We start from the raw sequence: 22,133 nt of genomic DNA, 5'->3' as shown, positions 1-22,133 counted from the left end.
CACGTTCATAAAAATCGGAAAATACAGGAACACGTCCTGGTTTAGTGACTTTGTGGTGCCCGAGAGAGATTTTTTTCCTTGAACACCAGTCAGATATTTAAGCAATGATTTCGCCATCTGTTGGGTAAAAATGGCTTCCTACTAAACATTATAACAATTAAAGTCGCTAAAGCTGAATGGAAATAGCTGGGAATGAAACAACGCCTAAGTTTTTGATGTGAATGATTAATATTTACAGTATTTCCGAAATACCAATAGAAATGTTTATTGTCGTGATAGTATAAATGTTATTAGTTTTACTTAATTTTTTATATACCGTTCGTAAATAACTTGAAATACGTGAGACAACGTCATTGGCGTGTTTATGGTGACGTGTTTTGTGTTTTGTTTTGGAGGTACGGACTGGAAGTTATCATATAGTATAATTTCTAATTTGATGGTATTTAGAATCGTGCGTGTTCACTGCCCTCTAGCGGTAAAAATGAAGTATAGCAACACCAAACTGGATTTGTGGTTAACAGTTGATTATAAATATAACTTCTATTAATATCAGAAGACTGTGGACAACAACAAATACTTTTGAAATGTATTAAGAGAATAGACCGGGTTGCACTTAGTCTAACCAAGGAAGCAATTAAAAGAAATTATGGCATTCAAGGACAAAAGCTGGACAACTGTTTACTTGAACTTAAATGTCCTTTTGACTGGATTGGACTATCAGACATAATTTAAGGACAAGATTCAATCTTGGTTATGTATTTATTTACAATATTTTATTTAAATGTTCAAATGCGAAGCACGTCATTCTCCTTTGTACTGAAAAAACAAGATTAGTATTTTTTTTATAGCCTCGTACTATATTTTATGTGAACATTTTAGTGCCAAATTCAGTGTTTTCATTAGTTTCCATGGCAACTGGGACTCCAAATCAGAACCAGCTTTTAGTGCTAGACTAGAATTGTAGGACCCTTGTATTTCTTATAATCATTCAGTTTTTGTTCTCCTTAAAGTAGCTTCTGTCACGTGACCTACCAACTCCAAACAAGCACAGTACTACATGTCGTGCTAAATGGTATCATCTGCTGCTTGCACACTGCAGGAGGCTCCTCTCGACTTACATCTCACCAAACAAATCTGAGCGTAGCGCCATCTTGGAGGAGGCAGACCTGGTGCAACTCGTCTTTGACGTAGAACTCCCCTGGACCCTGCAGAAAGTCATTCAGGTTCTGACCTCGGTACTAGTAGGAGGTTTTAAAACATTATGGCTCATCATATAGCGCGAGATGTACCGTGAAGTTATTGCCCTACGGGGCCAGAGTCCATCACCACTGATGCTGCTGATTTTAGCTGTGTAACATTGCTTCTGCTGCTGTTCACCGCCGGCAGGAGAAGCTCACAAGCTCTTGACAGACAGAAATTTAGTAGCACCAATAGAATCCCCACACAGGCAGCAGCATGACAACTTAAGTAACTTTATGAGAGCTGACGCCGCCAGTGAACGTTGAGGGCTTGCGGCTGACACTGCAGGCAGGCCGGGTTCTGGGGTATTGCTGGCAGTCATACAGGAAGTGGTAGGTGACGCGGACATGGCGGCCAAGGCTCCTCAGCAAGGAAGAGGCATAGGTGGCACTTCCTCGCTGCACAGTAGCGGCAGGCTTCCTTGTGATGGCGAGTGTCTACATTGTCTGAGTAACTCCAGCCTCTGATGATGAAGATGTTGTCCTCAATGTGGCGGGTGGCGGCACCCCTGATCCTTGCAACCTCTGATGGAAGGCTCTCCAGGATCTCATCAGATGTGCAAGCTGATTTTCTGTCTGGCAACCTTATCAGGCACTGTGCAGCTCTTTGGGCAGCAGGAGGCCGTGTGGTAGAAGTAAGCGGAGGCCACAGCCATCTGGAAGATGCAGTAGTTGTCAATGAGAGGCAGGGAGTCAACACCCTGCCACTCATGGCTCTCTGTGTCATTGCGAAGCGTCACTGTCTTCAGTCCATCTTCATCATCCGTTCTGGCAGGCGTGCCGTGCCGTACACATAGCGCTCCTCCACGCTCACGGCCTTCACATCCATCGGTCCAGGGTGTCTGTGTGTGCTGGACTGCACTTTCAGACAGTTGGTCAAGATCAACTTCTTCTTGAGACACCATAAAACTCCTTAAGCAGGATGAACCTGGAGCTGGTCTTGTTCTCTGCAAAGCCCCCCCAAGAGGAAACAGATCACACCTGTCCGCTGGTTTATGTACTGCATGCACATTGCAGGAGCTAATACACATTTCTCCAGTGTACATAAACTGGATGATGCTCTCCACGGTCTGTGGCTTCATCCCAGTCTCTGAGCTCCACTCCCTCATCTCCCCCCTTCTAGACAAGGACTCTGAGAACTGGCCTCCCAGCAGAGGGGTTAAATAGTCAGTTGCCGCAGCCAGGACTGAACTGTAGGCTGAAAACTAACGTCTGGACATCCACAGTGTCCAACCTTCTGCTGAAGGACAGCGTCACTTCGCAGAACACACCCTGCTTCCTCTGCTCATTCTGCAGCCGAGAGCTCCCAGGAGTGAGAGGAGGTGAGGTCCTCGTCCTCCTCCATGTCCCCGTCTCTGGCAGGGACTGGACTGCTGCCCCTGACCGATTCCTTCGAGTCAGGGGTTTTTACTGCCAGTGTGACGGTGAGCAGGTTTGGGAAGTAAATTGACAAGTGGCAACCTTAAAGGCTGAAGTCCAGAATTACCAAAGAAAACAAGCATGAGTTTGTTGAAGGCTACAGCATCAGAGTAGATCCTAAAGTGATCCCACTAGCACACTTGCTGCTGTTTCTTCACAGACTGAAGGAGCTGAGTGTGTTGGTGGGTCGTACATTGGAGCGCAACGTCAGACCTCTGAGACCAAAATCAGCAATTAGCCAACGACGACCACATCACTCCATGTCATCAGGGGACTGTCACATGACACAACTATCACTACTTGGGTAACTTCAACTTTAGATCTCTCAGAATGATGGTTTAATGCATTTCTTTTTTTCTTTTTTTTTAAAAAAAGGGTGTGTACAAAGACACTTGGTTACATTGTTCCTCCAACATCATGAAAACAAAATGCTAGAGAAGCAATGTGGGAGCAACTTTCTACCTCGTTCCCTGACAGCAGTCAGCTGTTCTTGTTTCTTTTTTTTAAGCTCGCCTCCAAAACATGCATCATCTCAAATGAGACCATTATCTCTAATTAGGACTTTGGGATTTGTCAAGGCGGCTCGCACATTAAAAGAGCTCACAGCTTCACAGCATAAATCTCACGAGGTCGACCTCCTCCAGTCTGTAATAAATTGAAGAACCTCATATTCCCTCTCTCAAAACTCTCATAAATATCAAAAAAATAAAAATCCTGTGGCTGAAAAATCAAAACAAAACCTGGGATTGGATCAACCAACAAGGTAGAAAAATGCTGTCTTACTGTAAATGGAACCCCAGCACACAAGACACAGGAGTATTCTAGTACTTGAATTTTATTTCACTTGATTACACAGTTATCGACAGACAAGTCAGTCAGTACAGAGGCACGTCAAACTCACACTGAAACACAAACATGGCCACGACTCCCATGGGGCTCCTGCTGTCCACAGTATATTTCAACAGTTCTGTAACCTTCAGTTACGGTAGCCGCCATGCAGGTTCTGGGACTCATGAGTTGTGAGAAAATGTATCAAATCTCTGAAATGTGTGTCAGTTTTTAAAGAGATTCACCGTTATTGGTTTTCTTAAAATACAATTAGCGAATAGATGTTAAAACATTTGCTGTTCAGTGGCCTAAAATCCCACTCAGTTGTCTTGTATTGTTAGTAAACATAGTAGCATTTTATCTTATTTTGATGGTATTAGAGCATTGATGTTGCAATCGAAAGACAGAAGAATTGTATATTAATATTTTTCCTGGGGACCTCTGGAAAAATACTTTCTTCTACTTCAATAATTATCGGAACAAAAAAACCTCAAAATAACACAACACGTTACTTGCACTTGAATACCACATTTCGTACCGACAGAGGAAAAATGTTTCCAAGAGTGACTCTTGAAGTTGTCCCTTTTGCTACAGTAAACTGACAGTTTCGACACAGGAAATCAAAACTATAAGGTTTTACCGTACAATATTCACAATTAATACAGATATACATAAATAAATCTATCATCTACAGTATGTTCTCATATTATCTGAGTTATTGCACTACATGTTCACCCTGTGCAAGCTCACGACTCTCAAATGTGCTCAATGAGGAGAGCTGCACAGACACACAGACAACAAAGTGATGGAGGAGTTGGAGCAAGTAGCCGTGGATGTGGACTCACCTGTATACATGGAGGCTATGTCAACAACCCCCCCCCCCCCACACACACACACACACACAAATACACACACTGCGCAACCCTGACAGGATGGTCATAGTTTAGCATGTTTCCAGTTTTCAGCTGCAACACTAACCGGGTCACAAAACTAAAAGTATCTATAGTGCCATCAACGTCTCTATAAGACGCTAATGTTTTGAGGTGATCAAATTAGGGGTGCGGGGGGGTTTACAGACGGGTGGAGGGGACGTGGAGCTGCCTCTCCCTGGCTTACATGGACATGTGCTCGGGGAGCACGTAGGAGATGTCATCCCAGGGGTGGCGGTACAGGCCCTGTTTCAGCCTCTTCTGGTCCAGGTAGTGTCCTGATGAGAAAAAGATTTAAAAGGGGTTTCTTGTTCAATGTTGTCAAAGGGTTACTTTACTTTCATGGATTGCCTGTAAGCAGTAACGTCTCACCGATGAATCCCATGCTGCGCCCCAGGACGAAGATGCCATTCAGAGCTCCGATTTCCACAAACTCATCAGCTTCATCCCTGCGGTTGAAGGAAGGACTTTTGACTAGCATATCATCTACATTGCTATTCATTCAGTCTTGAAAGGCTTGCTTGGCACTGAATGAGTTCAAGGCATGACACTCCATAATCTAGGAACAAAGCAACGACGTGCGCCGGTCACACTGACCTTGGACTTCTCAGAAAATACTACATCATCAAAAGCTGTTACCTTTGTGAAAGCAGCAGTAAACTACATAAAGAGCCACTGTAAATGTACCGTGTAAATCCACCACAAGTCCTGAGCAAGTCCACGAAGGCCACGCCGATGAAGCCGTCCACGTTCAGGATCAAGTTGGGTTTCTAAGACAACACAACCAACGCAGAGGTAAAAGACTACGACTTGCTTTATAGTCATTCAACAAACACACCATGGGTGCACACAAATGAAACGTCGTTGCTATTGGCTCATAGCATATATCTAAAAAAACAAAAACAAAACCCACTATGCAATATTCACAGAATATAAAGACAAAAATAAAAAGAGGAAATCGTGGAAATTAAAAAGGAAGCGCGTTAATATTGTGCGTGAAACATGAAGAAACACATCTTACTTTAGAAGTGGTGATCTTCTCCACATCGAGAGCGTAGTCCAGCAGCTGGTTGGAGGGAAAGTGCTGCTTCACAAAGTCCTTCAAGATCTGGACTCTCATGTCGGGATTGTTAATCTGAGGTGGTACAGAAAAATTTACCTCGATTTAAAAAAAAAGGTTACTTTAGTCCCTGCAGAGTTTCCTGTTTGAGTAGTAGTCGATATTTCAGGCAATCATATCAATTTAAATATTTAAAATGTAGACGTTCATGACACATTCTCACGCGCAAATTATCTAAACCCTCCAGAACAGGAAGTACATCTTGATGAGCATTTAAAAAACAACAACAACCACAGCTTCTTTCTCCTGACGTCTATGGTGACGTCTATGGTGACATCTATGGGCATCTTTACAAGCACACACACCAAGGATCCCTGCTACTCACAGATTTGACTCTGTGTCCGATGCCCATGATCAGCTTGCCATCTTTTTTCATCTTGTTGACAAACTCCATCGGTAGCATGCCGCTGTCGAAGGCTTTGCTGAACTGCTTTGCTGCAGCATCCAGAGCACCTCCGAAGCGGTCACCCTGAAGAACAACAGAGGGATTCACAGCAGCTCATGGTGGACTCCTTCCACTGAGCACTGTAGAAAATGCAGCTCAACGCTCGTGTCTTACAATGGTGAGGAGGCCGGAGGTGAGGCTGGAGATCAGATCTTTACCGGCTCGTGCACACACAATAGTGTTGTGGGCCCCAGAAACAGCAGGACCGTGATCAGCCGTCACCATGAGGCACATCTCGATGAACTGGCAGGCGTATCTGGGCAACCTGAGGAAACAACATGGAACCGTTACCACATTGCAGGTTTTCTAAGGACGACATTCATCATGACACGTGGGTTATTGATGACTGACCTCCTCTGGAACCAGAGTAGTCCCAGAGTTCCTCCCAAGCCTATCTCAGACTTGAAGACCTCAGTGATGGGCATGCCTGCATAGATGAGCTCCTGACCCCTCTCATCACAGATGCTCGTCATGAAAGAAGCTGGTTTACGGATCAGACCCAGCTCCTGCAGGACGGACACACACACACACACCACACAAACCTCTAACTGCTTGTGTACAGAACTAGGATAATGTTTATGACTTACACAAGTTTGTGAAAAGCAGTTGAAAAAAGTTAAATCCATTCTTGCTAAATTTCTTACATGTAGTATTAAGTTTGTGGTTTGTGGTAAATATCTGCTCTTTCAGTTTATTGTATTTCAGTATTTCCACAAACATTCATCGGTCGATAGAAAGATAGATACAAAGAACTGCTTGTTTATGTTGAAAATGGTGCCACTTGAGGTCAACTCGAGGCTGCGATACTCACTCGTGCCCAGGAGTAATCCATCGGTACAGTAGGAGGAGGAAGCTCCTCGGCCGGTTGGATGACTCCTTTTCTGACAAGGTCGTCATATACAGATCTACCAGGATGGAAAAGACATAAAGACCAAGAATTATTAGCAGAGAAACATCTGAGAATTATACCAGGAGAAATACTTCTTCTAAGCTGCGCAGACGCTGTACTGTTTTAAAAATACTGCATGCCAACTCAGAGTGTACAAGTGAATAGATGCAACGTAAAGCCAAAGCTCAGGAGTCACTGTTGGCACATAACAGACTGAAAATGACAGCTTACAAGGAGTTTTAACATAAACTGAAGAAGTGAACGTGCACTGACTTGATGATCTCTCCCAGCTCGTCAAAGCTCTTGGGTACAAAGGCACCGGCCTCCTTCAGAGCTTTGTTCTTAGCCACCGCCGTCTCAGAGGCCTGGTTGGCGCAGGCTCCTGCGTGGCCAAACTGGACCTGAGGTAGTAAAAAGGAAGGTCATATAAAATAAAGATACTAATCTTCTCTTATTTGGTAGCTGCCTCCTCTATCTGCCCTCTCACCTCTGAAGAGAACATGGTAGCACAGGTACCGATACACCAGCACACCACTGGCTTTGTGATCCGGCCCTGTTTGATTGCTTGGCAGATCTTGTATTCCTCTGTACCTCCAATCTGTAGAGACAAACACAGGCAGTGGCAATACAAACGCTGTTCTAAGCTGCAGGTACCAGTATGAGAAGAGCCATTCCTCACCTCTCCCAGTACAACAATCATCTTTACACCGGGGGTGTCTTGGTAGCGAAGCACGTGGTCGGTAAACACAGAGCCGGGGTATCTACAGGAGAGTCCACAATTACACACCAGATCAAACTCATGTGATCAGGTACTGCAGCAAAACAAACCCATACCTGTCCCCGCCAATGGCCACACCTTCAAAAACGCCATCAGTGGTGCGTGAGATTATGTTATTGAGCTCATTGGACATGCCACCTGAGCGGGACACGTAGGCCACGCTGCCTGGACGGTAGAGTTTAGAGGCGAGGATGTTATCTAGCATGCCTCCCGTGTTGCCAATCTTGAAACAGCCTGGTTTGATTCCTCCAACCTGGACAAAAGGGAAAAAAAGAGGTTTGCTGGTTTCCATGGTTGAGAGGAAACACTGACATCCTGAGCAAAGTGACTTACAGTTGCAGGTCCAATGATGGTGACGCCCTTCTCATCCGCTGCCTTAATAATCCTCCTGGTGTGGGCCTCAGGGATTCCTTCAGCAATTATGGCAATGGTGTGAATCTGAAAAATACAAAACATCCACTCTGTCAAAGACTTTGTGGCTTCCAGATGGTGCAGGAGGGAACAGAAAGTACCTGTGGGAACTGCATGGTCTCCATAGTGCTGTCAAATGCTGAGCGCAAAGATGCAAAGTTGATGAGCACATCCACATCTGGGTGCTTTTTCATGGCATCGCCCATGTTCTTATACACAGGGAGGAGGATCTCCTTATGGCCCCAGTAGAACTTCTGTTTATGGTCGCCTCTGAATGACAGCAATGTCGAAAAGTGATTGTCACACGGATGGATGGCACTTTTATGAGGAGATTCTTTCAAAGGAAACGCAAACTAAAAGAGGGGCGTGCTTACGTGAAGGGATAGACCATGGCTGCCACGGACGGCTCGTCCCTGGAGCAGACGTAGTCAAAGTCCAGCATGCCTTGGACTGCCCGTGTCTGCATACCCCAAACTATGGACTTGGTGTGTTTGCTGAAGAGGGTAGTTGCCTTGGCTACAGGGAGAAGAAACCTGTTACTAGTAGCAATAAATACGAAAGACCATATTTACTGTGCGGCGTCATAATGTGGGATTGCACATGAATGCACAGACGCAGGTGAGTGACTAACAAGCCAGGTCCTTATTATGATTCAAACAATCTACCAAGACTTATTATCATAATTACAACAGCACATAGGAACATGTTTCTCAAAACGCACTGTGGCACTGCAGGTTCCAGATCCCATTTGAGTGACCTAAGATAAATAGAAAAAGGTCCGTGTTTACACGCCGTGTGCTCAGTTGTTTTTAAACGAGGCACAGGCGTGTGCAGCCACACGCTGCCGCCTCAAGAGCGCTACACCCAGCAATTTTTTAAATAGCGCTTAGTCTGTAGGGACTGTAGGGGTGAGGACTTACCACCCTGGTAACTGACAACAACAACTATACATGTCTGATCCCTTAATAGAGCAAGAAACGCCAAAGTGTGGAAGCCAGATGAATGTTGGGAGGTTTGTGTGATGATCGCACGTCCACCATGTTCTACAGCTGGCAGACTGTAAAATTTCATACATGTCACCACTCTTATCATCATACTATTAGTTTTTTCTACAGAAACTGAAGAAGCCATTTTTTTCCCTCCTTCATATGTGAACAAACAGAAACTGTCAGCACCACAGGACCCAGGGTACTGCAGAGGTCTGATTGTCCACTTGTGATAACAAAGTCTTGATGCATAGTTGTTTTAAAATGGATAAAAAGGGAAATATGTTTAGTCATAAGAGCTCGTGGAGTCAGAAGTGCAGTGTCCTCTTGCTGTCTACAGAGGGAGCTATAAGTCAATAATGCAGTGCTTCTACCTCCCATTTATGCTTTCCCAGGGGGAACTAACGGTGAAAAACACGTCCAAGCATTCACAGTGCAGTGATGTGTGTTCCCTCACCAACTGGATGTCCACTTTTGACCTTTTTGGCTGGCGAGCCCTCAACTCTGGCTCTGTTTTCAGAGAAAGAGGCTGTCCTGCTGGATGCTGGGGTCTGAACATGCCGAAGAAGAAAAAAAAAAAAAAAGAAGCAGGAGAGCTCAACAGTGGTCCTTTATGTTTTCAGATTATTTTATAAGACATCACCCACAAACGAGGCACACAGTGAGTTTTAGTGTTCCTGATTTTCAGTGCCACTGGCCAGACAAGTAAAGCTCTGTGAAGGAAAATGAAAGACTTTATTGCTTGGAGCTGTAAAAATAGCTGACTTACATAGTTCTATAAAACATGGAGAAATGGGGAATCCATTGGAAGTAAGGAGGTAAATACATGCACGTATGTGCACACGGTCTCTTTGCTGACTGCATGCTGAACATTCTTAATGGATGCTTGAGGGCAAACCCGTCTGACTGTGGTCTCAGAAATATCTGAGTAAGAGGAGGCAACAATACCCTGAATGCACTTATACAAAAGGTCCACTCAGATTCTGATAACCTCACTGAATTCCCCTGTTCACTACAAAATAAGACAGACGAGGCTGTGGCATGTACGTCTCCTGGTCACGACTTAGATAAATGGAACAGGGAGCCCATACGACATCATGACAGCCTATTTGTCTGCACGGAGCCTCAGTGTCATACCGATGTGCTGCCGCTGGAGTTGAGAAGGAAGTTGGCAGTGTGGGCGGCAACAGGAGGCTGGTTGGGGATTGGCCGGTGGCCCAGTGCCATGCCAACAATGGCAGTCATGTGAGTTTCTGTGCCAAAGACGTGAATGGGGATCCCAGTGGTCTTGCCTGAGAAAAGGGTTTAAGAATTTGGAAATGAGCAGGGGTCTGTTGATGTACTTTCAAACTGAACAGATGATAGTATAATGACTGAATGTAAAAACGTACCAACTTCTCCCATCACTCTCAGGCCTTCTTGGTAGTTGGGGCCTCCACGGCGGACAAAAATGGCTACTTCATGCTCCTTTAGAGGCACCTGGTAGTCTCGAATAGCCCGAACAATTCCCTGCCAAAGACAAGGGAATGCATTGTGAATATTTTGAAATTTACTGAGGAATAATGAGTCAGAAAGGACGATACTGTACCTTAAATGTTGCAGCCACATTTGTGAAGTTTGCAATGCTACCCCCGATGATCAGAACTTTTCCTGAAAAACATTACAGAAAAATTACTTTTGAATGACACTTTGACTACAAAAGAAGCTTCAAGTGTCCCTACCATCAGGATGCTTCTCCCTGGTCATCAGAGACAGGATGGTCTTGGCGTAGTCGTAGGTTTGCTGTTCACTTGGTGCACCTGAATACTCCCCGTAATTGGCCAGCTCGTTGACCCCACCCAGGTCACAGATTGTGTCACTGTGAGAGGATCACACACAAATGCAACTATTAGAGCTGTGAAACTATCAAACCTTACACATCATTTTAACAAAAATGCCCAGATGTTAATTAATCCTGCACTGTAAACAGCAACTTTACAGGGCACAGAGGGAATAATTAGTCTTGGATGACAGGCCTGCATGCGTCACACTTCACCATTCATTCCTCCAGACTCTCACAAAAAAAATAAGGTAAAAAAAAAAAAGAGACAGCATTCAAGAATCCAATTTAGTAGGCAGCTAAATGGGCTGCAGCACCATCACTCACACAACCGCATTACTGGCATACTCTGCTAATGCTAAGCAGCCTGCAATCAATATACAGAGTCAACAGACAAGTTCGGTAACAGGGAGAAAAATTAGGTTCCAGATACATGGCTAATGGTGGCTTATCTATTCAGGCTGCTCAGTGATCCAGTACCTGTACACCACTGAAGCACCCCCCCCTGCAACCATGGTCCAGATCCTGCCTTGGGGGTTGAGCAGAGTCAGTTTGAGGCTGGCGCCACTTTTGGCATCCAGGTCGGCGATGTAGGCCTCCTGTAAAAGACGAGGTAAAGGTCAATGAGGAGGTGAGAGGATGATTATATGAACACAGCAGGGTGGAGTGTGTGATTAGAGCCTCAATCAGAGCCTGAGCGAAACAAGCTCCAAACCACGGAACTGCAGCTCATCATCAGGACTAGAGATACTGTTAAGAGCCATGGTGGATGTGATGCACATCAGTTTTTGTTTTGGCAGCCAGGACCACAGCTGGGGGCCAAGATGAAAAGCCTCCAATCAAAAGCTCCAACATCTCCACTCTACAATCACAGCAGTCCAATTAGACCAGCCCGTCTGGTACATACCGTCTGTCTGAGAGGAGCTGCTACATGCACCAGCATGACCCCGGAAACTGGCAGTTTTCTTTATTTGAACCCAATAATCTGTTAGTTACCAAACAACAGACCCACTTTTAGCAACAGTAGCTAACAATATATCATAAATGAGCCTTTTATTTGAAGTGGCCCTTTAGAAGATGCATTTTAACTCCCACAGAAATCAGCAGTTGAGCCATAATGTTGCCCTTTTCTCCTCTATGTACAGAATTTTAAATGACTGCTCCAACTTTACTTGTTTGCAGTCATATTTCCCAACAGTTTTTATCCTGACAGAGTGAAATGTGATGCATCTCTTTTCTTGCTGTGATGAATGTTTTTGTGCGCAGCCTTTTGGTGCACATGTGAGTGGACGATGCATTGCTAGCTTTATTTCCCAATGCCCCAACACTCACCTCAGGATAGGCCTCCCTGCCAAAGGGTGGAGGGAACTCTACGTCACCCCACTTAGCCTTGCAGATGTAGTCAGCCGTAGCGTCAATCTTGGCTGCCATGTCCAGCACGTAAACTCCATCTGTCGTGACCACTACGTAAAAAGAAAGACAAGGTATCTGGGTCTATACTTGGACAACACGCCCACCTGTTGAGACACACAATGTTTCCAAAGCTTTAAATAGGTCGGGGGAATTTGCTGGAGCCCACAAGCTTCCTGCTGTTCCTACAAGAGGTGGACAGCATGGAGGGAAATGAGGATGGAGATGAGTTCTGTATGACTTCAAAGCAGCAAGAGCCAGTCTCAGCAGCCCAGTCCCATGCACAGGAACAGCTGCCAGAGGGCATGCACTGGTGCCCAATTACTCCATTACAAACCCACAGTGCCATCATCAAACAGCAAGTGCATGAATTATTTACTCTTTTCCTCTCTCAGTGTTGGCAGAGTCAACTTCTGCCTCTGGTTTCTAGATGATAGTTTATAATTCGCTGATATTCTCTTCCTCAATTTCCTTTTGATGTCCCCATTTCAATTTCATAATCGAATAACATATTCATGAATGTTCTGTAATTAAGAGTGTCAACCATCATTTATTAAGTAGGATCTGGGAATAAAACAACAAAACCTACCCAGTGGGTTGATCTCCAGGTATGTGAAGAAAAGGTCTTCATAGAGGTTGAAGAGTCCAACGATGAAGCTGGCGAGGACCCTGCAGAGGGACCAGAGTCAACATGAGAGACTAGAACCTCAGGACCACTGGCTTCAGCTCCAGAACCCACTCCTATCATGAGACCAGCTCCTTCTAAATTTCCCTCGAAGTAATTTAATAAACTTGAGTCAGAAGTATTTACATCCAAGCTTTGGTGGAATTTAATATAAATGCTAAAATGTATATTGTAACATCCAGGCTGTGTTACATAATTGCCCTGTACGGTTTGCGGTGGTCCCAGTGCTGTTTTTTGTCGTCTAATTTCTTCATGACTCAGACTAATGACTACCTGCAGGCTTCATCGATGAAGGGTTGTTTAGACACAGAACAGTCAGCCTGCAAATTGGCTGCAAAGGAGGGAAATCTAATTGGTTTCCTTCCTCCTTCATGTGTCAAAACAGAGCAGTGACGGGTGGTTGGGGGTTGCTGTATGAGAAGGAGGGCTGGGGGAAGGGGGGGGGGCAGCGGCAGTATTTTTCTCTCTGGTCCTGCCTGTCAGTTGTGCAGACAGACAGCTCACAGCCTTTGTGACCACGTCAGCCGGTTGTCAGGAGTGGCTGACCCAGGAGAGTAACCCTGAGTGACTCAGCTTCTCATGGAAAAGCAACAAAACTGCTGCTTTTGTTTTCAATCAAAAGTGTGACAAGGAGGATGAGGAGAGAGTCCACAGAGCAAAGAAGGTGAGTTGAGGTAGGCGCAGGTATTCCTGGGGCAGCTTAGTCAATGTCAGCCAAGACGGCCAGCTCCAGCCAGAATCAGTGGCACTGCTGGGAAGATGGATGGGAGAGGTTGGAAGGGCTGAGACACACTATCATAGCCATCAAACTCAAAAGGACGTGCTCTGAATGTGGCAGCAGTGTTGGAAAAGAAAGGTCGGCGGGGGGGGGGGGGTGATTGAAGAAGGGCGAAGTAGCGGAGGGAGTTTGTCATTTGTCTAATGGAAACCCACTGCTCGCCAGCTCCTGCTCCCCCCCATTTACTGCAGTGTCAGAGCGCTCTCTCTCTCGTATGATGTGCTACTGTTGTTTCCTACCAGTGGTCAGATTCTGCAGCATTTCAGGAGGATTATTCAGGTAACGCCCAGCGCAAAAACCTCACGGTCACGTTCCTTTCAAACGGTGACTCTTCTAGCCATAAATATATGAGATTCCAGAGGTATCGTTTATTCCTGACAGAGCGCCAGAATCTTTCTACTCTGCCGTTTCAACTCCAATTACTCACACTTTCTTGTCACTTGGGACATGAGTAAGCAGCTCCTTCGTCACAGAGTCTTCAGTGATCTTTTCATCCACCCCAATTAGCAGCTTCTTTGCCTTGGTATCCACGTCCCCTACATCCACCCCTCCCTCGTGGTGAAACAGAACATGGTCCCCCTCCCGGGTGGCATAGATGCACACGTAGAACTCCTCCTCCTGAATGATGGAGAAATACAAGAATTCTTATTTAAAAAAAACAATGAAGGTAAAACTAAGGAACATTGGAGTTTTGTTTTGTTTGTTGTTGTTTTTTTTATTTAGGATGTGTGATGAGTGATTTACCTGTTTATGTGGGATGAATGGCTCGATGAGGAAGTTCTTGAGGATGCCTTTTGCCTTTCCAACCTGAAGATTAGCCAGAAAATAAGATGAAAACTCACTTGTTTGGTGAATAAGATAAGATTTGGCTCATGTCTGGAATGGTCTGATTGTTTCAGGTCAGACATGCTTTCCAAGATAAAAACTTTTTTTTTTTTTTTTTAGACTGCAACGTGGCCGAATTGAACTGACATTACAAAAAAAAAAAAGAAAATAAAAAAAGAAGGATCTTGATTCATAAGAACGAAAAGGGAAATGTTGTCACATCTTACTCCAGCCCGCTAACGCAGCTCATTCAGCAAGGCTCTAACCATTTCTGTTTAAAGGCCAACGGGCAGAACGTAACTAGGGACTGTCTGAGAGCAGCCAGCCAGAGAGAACAACAAAGAAAAAGATAGAAAGGACCGAGGGAGTTGCCATTTTGAAGAAGATGGTTGATGACTGGTGAAAGCCTATTTGACTGAGCCCACAAAAGGGCTCGGGCCACTTCCATCACTATCTCACAGAGAGAAAAGGAAAAGACAAAGAAATGCATGAATTTTGTGAATGAAATTTGTATGAGCATGATCACGTCTAAGGGTGGGAATCTAAGAGATTTCTCAATAGATGCTAGACTCGAAAACATTTCATCAGAATTTCATCCTAAAAAGGCAATAAAGTAGGAATTGCGCTTTTCTTCAGCGCACTGCGGTGTCAGGGTTGCATTATTTGACAACTGAGATAAAACAAAGTACAACAACAAGCAGAGAAACACAAACCCAACTGTTAGTGATACGCATTGTGTGTGATCAGCATCTTTATTCAGTTTTGGAAACAAATCGTGATGTTATTCACAGAGTCATGCACGGACCAGATATTGGAACGATGCTGCCGATCCACGAACGATCCCATGGATCCCGCTGGATCATGAAACTGCCATCATGTAACATGAGACACAGCACCGATTCATACAGTTTTAATAGACTTCTCTGGAGTGCACTTAAATGTCTTGCATTCGTGTAGATTTCTTGCTTGCTTTCAGAAAAGCTGTGGGGTTCACCTCAGACTGATGATGTATCTTTAAACTTCATACCTAAAAAATAAAGAGTTCTGGTATGGGACTTGGTATTGGTATCATCAGATGTGTATTCCTACTGGATTTTAACTGAAAAGTGCATCAGGGTAGAACTGCGACAAGCATTTGAATGTCCACTGTGGGCGGAGTTAACGGCTAGCCACAGCAGCAGGATCAGCACCACGGAGAGCGGTCAGTTCGTCGGCCCTCCTGCAGGCTGCACTCCTTCATGGCTCGAAGTAAAACCAACGCAGTTTAATTCAGTGAATGTATAATATATATATAATAAAATGGGACACTGAGACATTTACGGCCTTTGTTCTCGCAACGAAACCATGTATTTATAGCAAACTGTCAGGACTTTTACAGGCAAGTTCCTGGTGAAAAAAATGCTTCCTGTGATTCTTTGGCATTTAAAAAAAAACAAAAACACACATAGGAAAAGCACAAGTTTGGGGATTTGCAGATCAGGCTTGGCTAGTTAATTACCAACTGTTACAATAAAAGCATCCATATCAGTTGGCCGCAGCGCCATAATATCGTATCTCAAGAAGAACCAATCGAGATATATTGCCCCACCTTTACTAAGTTCTCCTCACATGAAAATTGATTTGATTTATTCTACTTAAATGCACGTTACATAATTGTAAGGCACTGGAGATGAAAATACACATTCAATCAATATTTAGTAGACATCGACTGTACTAACTGGAACTCTACCAAATTACTTCCCTGCCTTTTAAGTACAATAAATCCAAACCAATCACAAATATTGTGGCTCTATTTATCTTGATGATTTAAAGCCACAAGCTGCAGACAGTTTCATATCTCATGCGTAGAGAAATACACCCCCCCCCCCCCATCTCAGTGATGCTACTCTCTTCTTCTTCTATGGTTTATGGACATCTCTCTATTACTCGCGTCTTGGTTTATGAGGCAGGGCAGCGCCTCAGAGATGAATCTTGTGTGCTGTGTGCTATGCTGACTGGATGGATGGACTGTTTATTCAGTAGGAGCGTTTCCTTCGGCTGACTGGGCTGATTCACTAGCAGAGGACTGCGTCAACAGCAGGATGTGCAGCTGTTAAGAGACTAGCAAATACATACAAAATGCAGCAGGGCAAAGCAGGGATGGAGGGTGAAGAGACGGGCAGTGGGAGGAGGGTAGGAGTAAAGCTCCAGGATCATATTGATTGAAGGAGTGTTTGGCAAAGTGCACACTCTCAACCAGCAGGGTGGGGTGAGGGTAGATGACGTACCATTGTCTCCTTCATGAGGCGGGGTTTCAGCCACTCTCTGACGCCATTCAGATCCAAGTTGACACCAACTAGGCCCAGCTTCCCTCGCCTCTTGATCAGCTGGTCCGGCTTCACCACCAGCCTCTGGGGGAGGAAGACAAAACACCAGTGTGTGTCAGGATGAAAAAGCAGAAAATCCAACAGAGGATCCATTACCTCCACCAACTCAAAACTGATGGGATGGATTTTTATGAAATTTGGTGCAAAGATAATAGTACAAGGAACAAGTGATTACATTTGTAGATCCTGGAGACTGTGCTAATGGCTACATCTTGCCAACGCACTTCAGTTATTTTTCCAGACATGTAAGAGCACTGAATTCATGCATAATATTTGAAAGAACATTTCAACAAGGCCTATATTTGTAGGTTGGAGAGAAAATGTACGAACAGATTTTGACAACAGTACGTTCACATCACGTATCAAAGTAGCTTCCTTGAAGGAGGTATGTACTCTTCATTATTTCCATTTTCAAGTTAATTAGAAAAACGCAAAATCTGGAAAGAAAATTCTTTTCACGCAGCTCTACTGCATTTACACTGTCACACAATATTTGTGTGAGAAACAATCTGAAGGCGGCTCAAGCACCAAGACTGTTTCACTCATCGCTGCAGTCATTCTTCAGCAGACATGAATTCTATGTCTGAAGACCGAGGATTCTCTCCTGTACCCTTGTTTCAATGTGACGCAAATGCAAAGTCACATCCCACCCCCACCATTAGAGCCAGTGAGTGACTTATGACCGTGGAGCCATTAGTATCTGGGTGCTGGCCAGCAAGCAGAGGGCCGAAGTTAATGCAATTTTGTAATCAATTCCACCGCAGCACGTATCTCAGGGTATCTGCCCTGCACTCGCTCCTCCTGCCTCCGAGATAAAACCTTCAGACGTGAGTGAGGAGATCCAACATGAGTCACAGCGTAATTCACTTAACTTCTATTAGAACCTGTCTCTCTGCAACGCTATGAAGAAAAGTAAAAGCTGATCTGAGAGCAGGGTGATGCGGCAGGTAAGACCTGGAGGGGTTGGAAGCTGAGCCCAGCTCTCCCGTGTGATGAGGAATAGAAAAGAACGGTGTTCTTCTCTTCTGAGTTTCATGAGCTGAACTTGCACCAAGAATGTGACAGAGCAACTGGATGCGTCTGTGACGTCAGCTAACTAGCACCCAGAGACCACTCTGCCGCCAGCCTAAGTGATTGCTTCCATTAAGAGGAGATAGTTCCCCCGCTATCTCAAGAACAGTCTGTGCTTTAGACATTAATAAGTCATCCACAAGCCTCACCTCTGTAAGCAGCCATGGGTGCTCTTGTGCCAGTCGATCAAAGTCAGTTTCAGGAGTCACGTTGGCATAACGGAATCTGTTCTGGACGGCGGCGGATGTGCAGATGTACTTGTAGAGGAACTCCTTTCCCGTCTGCTCAGAGATGGCTTTGGCAGACATGACTGCTCAGGCACGACCGGCCGAAAAGGAGGAGTAGATGGACCTGGAGATACACCGACGCACAAGCAGTGAGAGATAAATGCAGAGCAGAATTAGTGATGTGGAGAGAAGGATGCAAAGAGAATTCAAGTGATGGACAGAGACGAGGGACGAGAGAAGGGAGGAGTTCTAATTAAAGATCTCCCTGTTGAAAACAAACACATAACTTCCTCAGTTACAGACAGCTAAGGTTTTCCTCCAGACATGTCTTTTTTTTTTTTTAAGTAGGCCATCAGGTGTAACTACAGCACGAGGAAACATCATCAAGCTATATTTGCCTACCTCAAGTAGCACTCTAGGATGAGAAATGTAGTGAATAAACTGTTTCAGTTACAAAAAAAATTGCACTGAATTAAAACCTGCAAAGATCGATTGAATGTCTTTTCCTGCAAGTTTTGTACGAGCCTTTTTTCAATTTTGCTAATTGTCTTTTTGGATACAAATGCCTTCGAAAGTGAACTGATTGAGTCCTCGCAAGCGTTTCAACTCAGGCTTATAAGTGTTCAAGCAGAATTCCTAAGCAGAGATGCATTTTTCTCAGTAAAGGCTGACACAGACACACAACCTTGCTTTTTTTACTCATGGAATCAAAAAAAAATAAATTGTAGTTTCAAAGTGAGCACTTTGTTTTTTTTTTTAATCCAGATTAACTTGTATTGTATGACCTAAACAAAGTCTTCATTTGTGCGATAGGACTTGCATACGTGACACAGCATGAAAACAATGACTCAGTGAGGCTTCCCACTCATCTGAGACACACCCAAAATCTTTCGGCCATAAGTTTTTATAGCTGCATCACAGTCAGGGGAGACATGTGTGATCATTTGTACGGTCTGAGGAGAGTTCTTCTCCTGCCAGTTGCATGCGTCATTTAACAGCACGTAGTGTCAAAAGTATGTCATTGTGCGGGATGGATTTCAGCAGCAAACACTAGCCGTTTGAATTATTTAAACCAAATGTTGCTCATTAGAGCTCCATGCTTCGACCTGAGTTATGTTTTCCTTTTTGAATGATGGCCATGTAAATCATGATCCCGTGAGTGTTAGCCAAAACCAGTCAAGCAGCAGGCAGGGTTTGTTTGACTCTACTGACATGAGAGGGACTCGCCTGCCACACAAATGATTGGATTTTATATGAGCAACAGAAGGAGAGTGATGAAACTACACAAATGCCCCGCTGACTTCATGTGACCTGTTATGACTTCTATTTAAAAACAGAAAAGATACAGGCAAGGAAAAAAAAAGTATCCATTGATTTTTGTTTTTTTGTTTTTTTTTGGGGGGGGGGGGTGCACAGACTCATTTCCTTGTTTGGGAGAACGTCACAAAAGTAAAGCAAGAAATTCAATGATGGGTCATAGCATCCATAAAATTTATTGCTCAAGGGAGGAGTTTTTGTGACCTTTGCACTCACTGGCGCGGCTCGATGAGATCACGCAATTTCTCCTCACACCGGGTACCCTTCCAGGATGAACAGCTCACATTAAAAAAAAAAAAAAGAAAGAAAGAATGAATCAAGCCAGCTGCAAGATTTTTTTTTTTTTTTTTTAATGAGAGTCATAAGCAGGAATCCTTTTGTTTAAGATCAGGAGAAACAGGAAAAGCAATCAATTGCAAAAATGGCGTGACCGACCGAACCGTTAATAGCCCAACAAACACCACATCTAACATCTGGCAGCCTGTAGGACTTGCAGGAAGCATCAACTCTACTCCTTGGAAAAACAAGGCTGATTACTGTAATAAAGGCATCATAGCCAGGCATCATATCAGCCATCACTCTGGGTACATTTCCACCATTTAAAGACGGTTTACACTTTAGTAGAACACTTACTCTGTAACACCTACAACAATTTGTAAAAGATAAAAAGTATGACTGTTCACTGAATTATGAATACAATTATTGCTACTGCCGAGCATCTGATGATTGTCCTGAGTGAGCGGCTTGCGTCTCTCGAGTCTGTAGTGATGTGATTCGTGTTTTACTGTCCTTGATTACTAGCGATGCGTCAATATATCGCCGGTGTTGTCGACAATATTTGCTTTTTTGGACTACAATCTGAAAAGAAGGCATTCAGTGATGGCAGCAACCAATGTTGATGCCTTGATGTTAAAAGGTTGTTTTGTTTTGTTTTTGTGACGCTCCCACAAAGCGGGATGAAGGTCAACATAAACAAAAATAAAAAAGCAATCAGGTTAAGTATCAGTTATCAGCCAACTTATTTCATCGATATCAGCCCGGAATTTCACAATCGCCTGCCATATTCCCATCGTCATTTATATTTACCATTGTAAATATTTGTGCTATCATAAAAAATTTTCACTGCTCTCGGATGCATAACATCAGGCAAAGGGACTGCCATTGAAAATGAGTTGACTGGCTAAGTGAAGTGCATTTACTTGGATGTTGGTTAATGTCCATTCTCCCTTCTTACAGACTTAAATATAGTTACTGCAGATACAGAAATAACAATCTACTTTAAACATTTCTAACTGCAATGATTTCAAAAGTATAGATCAATCTTCCTCTTCTTTGACTGAAAACATACTTTAAAAAAAAAAAACAATATTTGATCCAATCTGCTCAGATCAATCTAAATGTTCATAGACAGTTTCATAGTAAGCATGCTGTTGTATTCTCGCTAATTCTGCACAGACTCAGATGTTATCGCTGCATCCTTCCTCAAAAGTAAATGACAGCAGTACTGATAAACCAAGTCCTGTGACAATTTCTGTTTATTATGCAACCTTGAAGGGATGGAATACCTGCTCTGCCAGTTTCTCCTGTGTTTTTCATTAGGCCGAAAGCTGATGTCGGCTCAGGAGTCCCTCGACTACACAGCAGCCCTGCCAGCAATTTCTTAGAGGGAATATAAGGTCCTTTCTCTCTATCGATTATCATTGTCCCCGAGTCACTACAATGCTGCTTTCATAGCAGGTTTGTTCCTTCCAGCTGAGATAGATCAGCTATTTTCTCTCTTCAGCCATTCAACGTCGCTGTTCCACAACAAAAGCAGCAGCAGCAGCAGATGCACAATAACGTTTGTGAGCAGGAAAAACTGGTGGTTATCGGAAGGCAAGACATCGAGCAGCACAGGTGCCCATGAAAGCAACCAGGCAGGCATCGTGGAAAAAAATAGCTAAAAGTAAAGAATGTACTCCAACAAGTACTTTCAACTTTACCAGAAACATGCCAACCACCGGGCTTTAACTGAGAGCAGGGACACCAGCGATCGTAATTCACTCACTCATTCATTCATTCACTCGAGCAAAGCAGCCATGCGAGTCACCTGCACATCAACATCACTGTTACCAACTTTTTTTTTTTTTTTAGAAGAAAGATTTACGGAGAGTAAATTCTAGGTACATGTGGGTAAAGGTGGGCCGAGCAAGTTCAACTTGTTTTTATATCTTTTTCATCTTTTACCACCTCCACTGGGAGAAAGTTAAAGGCGGTAGCTAGCAAAACAAAGTTAAACATTATCCAAAAACCAACATGTACTCACCTTGTGTTTGAAATATGTCTTCCTGGGACAGCTCCAACGAGGTTAGGCGGTTGAATGAATCCGTTTTCTCCGTCGAGGAGCTCCAGCGTCACCTCCTACAGGGACCAGGGGTGCAGGAAACAAGAAGCCGCATGCAGTTTTGTCTTCTGTGTCCATCAGCCGACCTGCTTGGATCATGTCTGCTGGCCTCTGATTGGCTGATTCCACACCCAGTGTTTCTTCTGCCTTCAGGGAAAGTGGGAATTATGAGGACGTCGAGTCGTAGAACCAGCAACAAAAGTGGAACT

General features: G+C 44.1%; 1 protein-coding gene across 1 annotated transcript; it reads right to left on the bottom strand.

Moving 5' to 3' along the window:
- Positions 1–3,484: 3,484 nt before the first annotated feature.
- On the bottom strand, positions 3,485–22,003 carry aclya (ATP citrate lyase a). Its single transcript, XM_086184625.1, has 28 exons — positions 21,847–22,003; positions 18,147–18,348; positions 16,828–16,950; positions 14,480–14,542; positions 14,163–14,353; positions 12,862–12,941; positions 12,195–12,325; positions 11,343–11,461; positions 10,765–10,901; positions 10,632–10,693; positions 10,435–10,552; positions 10,181–10,335; positions 9,501–9,594; positions 8,432–8,573; positions 8,159–8,327; positions 7,980–8,084; positions 7,703–7,899; positions 7,548–7,629; positions 7,356–7,466; positions 7,142–7,269; positions 6,791–6,884; positions 6,331–6,485; positions 6,094–6,244; positions 5,860–6,003; positions 5,436–5,549; positions 5,102–5,184; positions 4,787–4,863; positions 3,485–4,692 (listed from the first exon to the last, which is right to left on the bottom strand). The coding sequence occupies exons 2-28, from the start codon at positions 18,303–18,305 to the stop codon at positions 4,598–4,600; spliced, it is 3,279 nt and encodes a 1,092-aa protein (XP_086040751.1). The 5' UTR covers positions 18,306–18,348; positions 21,847–22,003; the 3' UTR covers positions 3,485–4,597.
- Between the last annotated feature and the right edge of the window lie 130 nt (positions 22,004–22,133).

The sequence above is a fragment of the Aulostomus chinensis genome, chromosome 18, assembly GCF_037954235.1.
Source record: "Aulostomus chinensis isolate RoL2024-O1b breed Wild chromosome 18, RoL_Achi_v1.0, whole genome shotgun sequence".
Classification (NCBI taxonomy): Eukaryota; Metazoa; Chordata; class Actinopteri; order Syngnathiformes; family Aulostomidae; genus Aulostomus; species Aulostomus chinensis.
The sequence above is the reverse complement of the archived record's forward strand: the minus strand, read 5'-3'. Positions and strand labels throughout refer to the sequence as shown.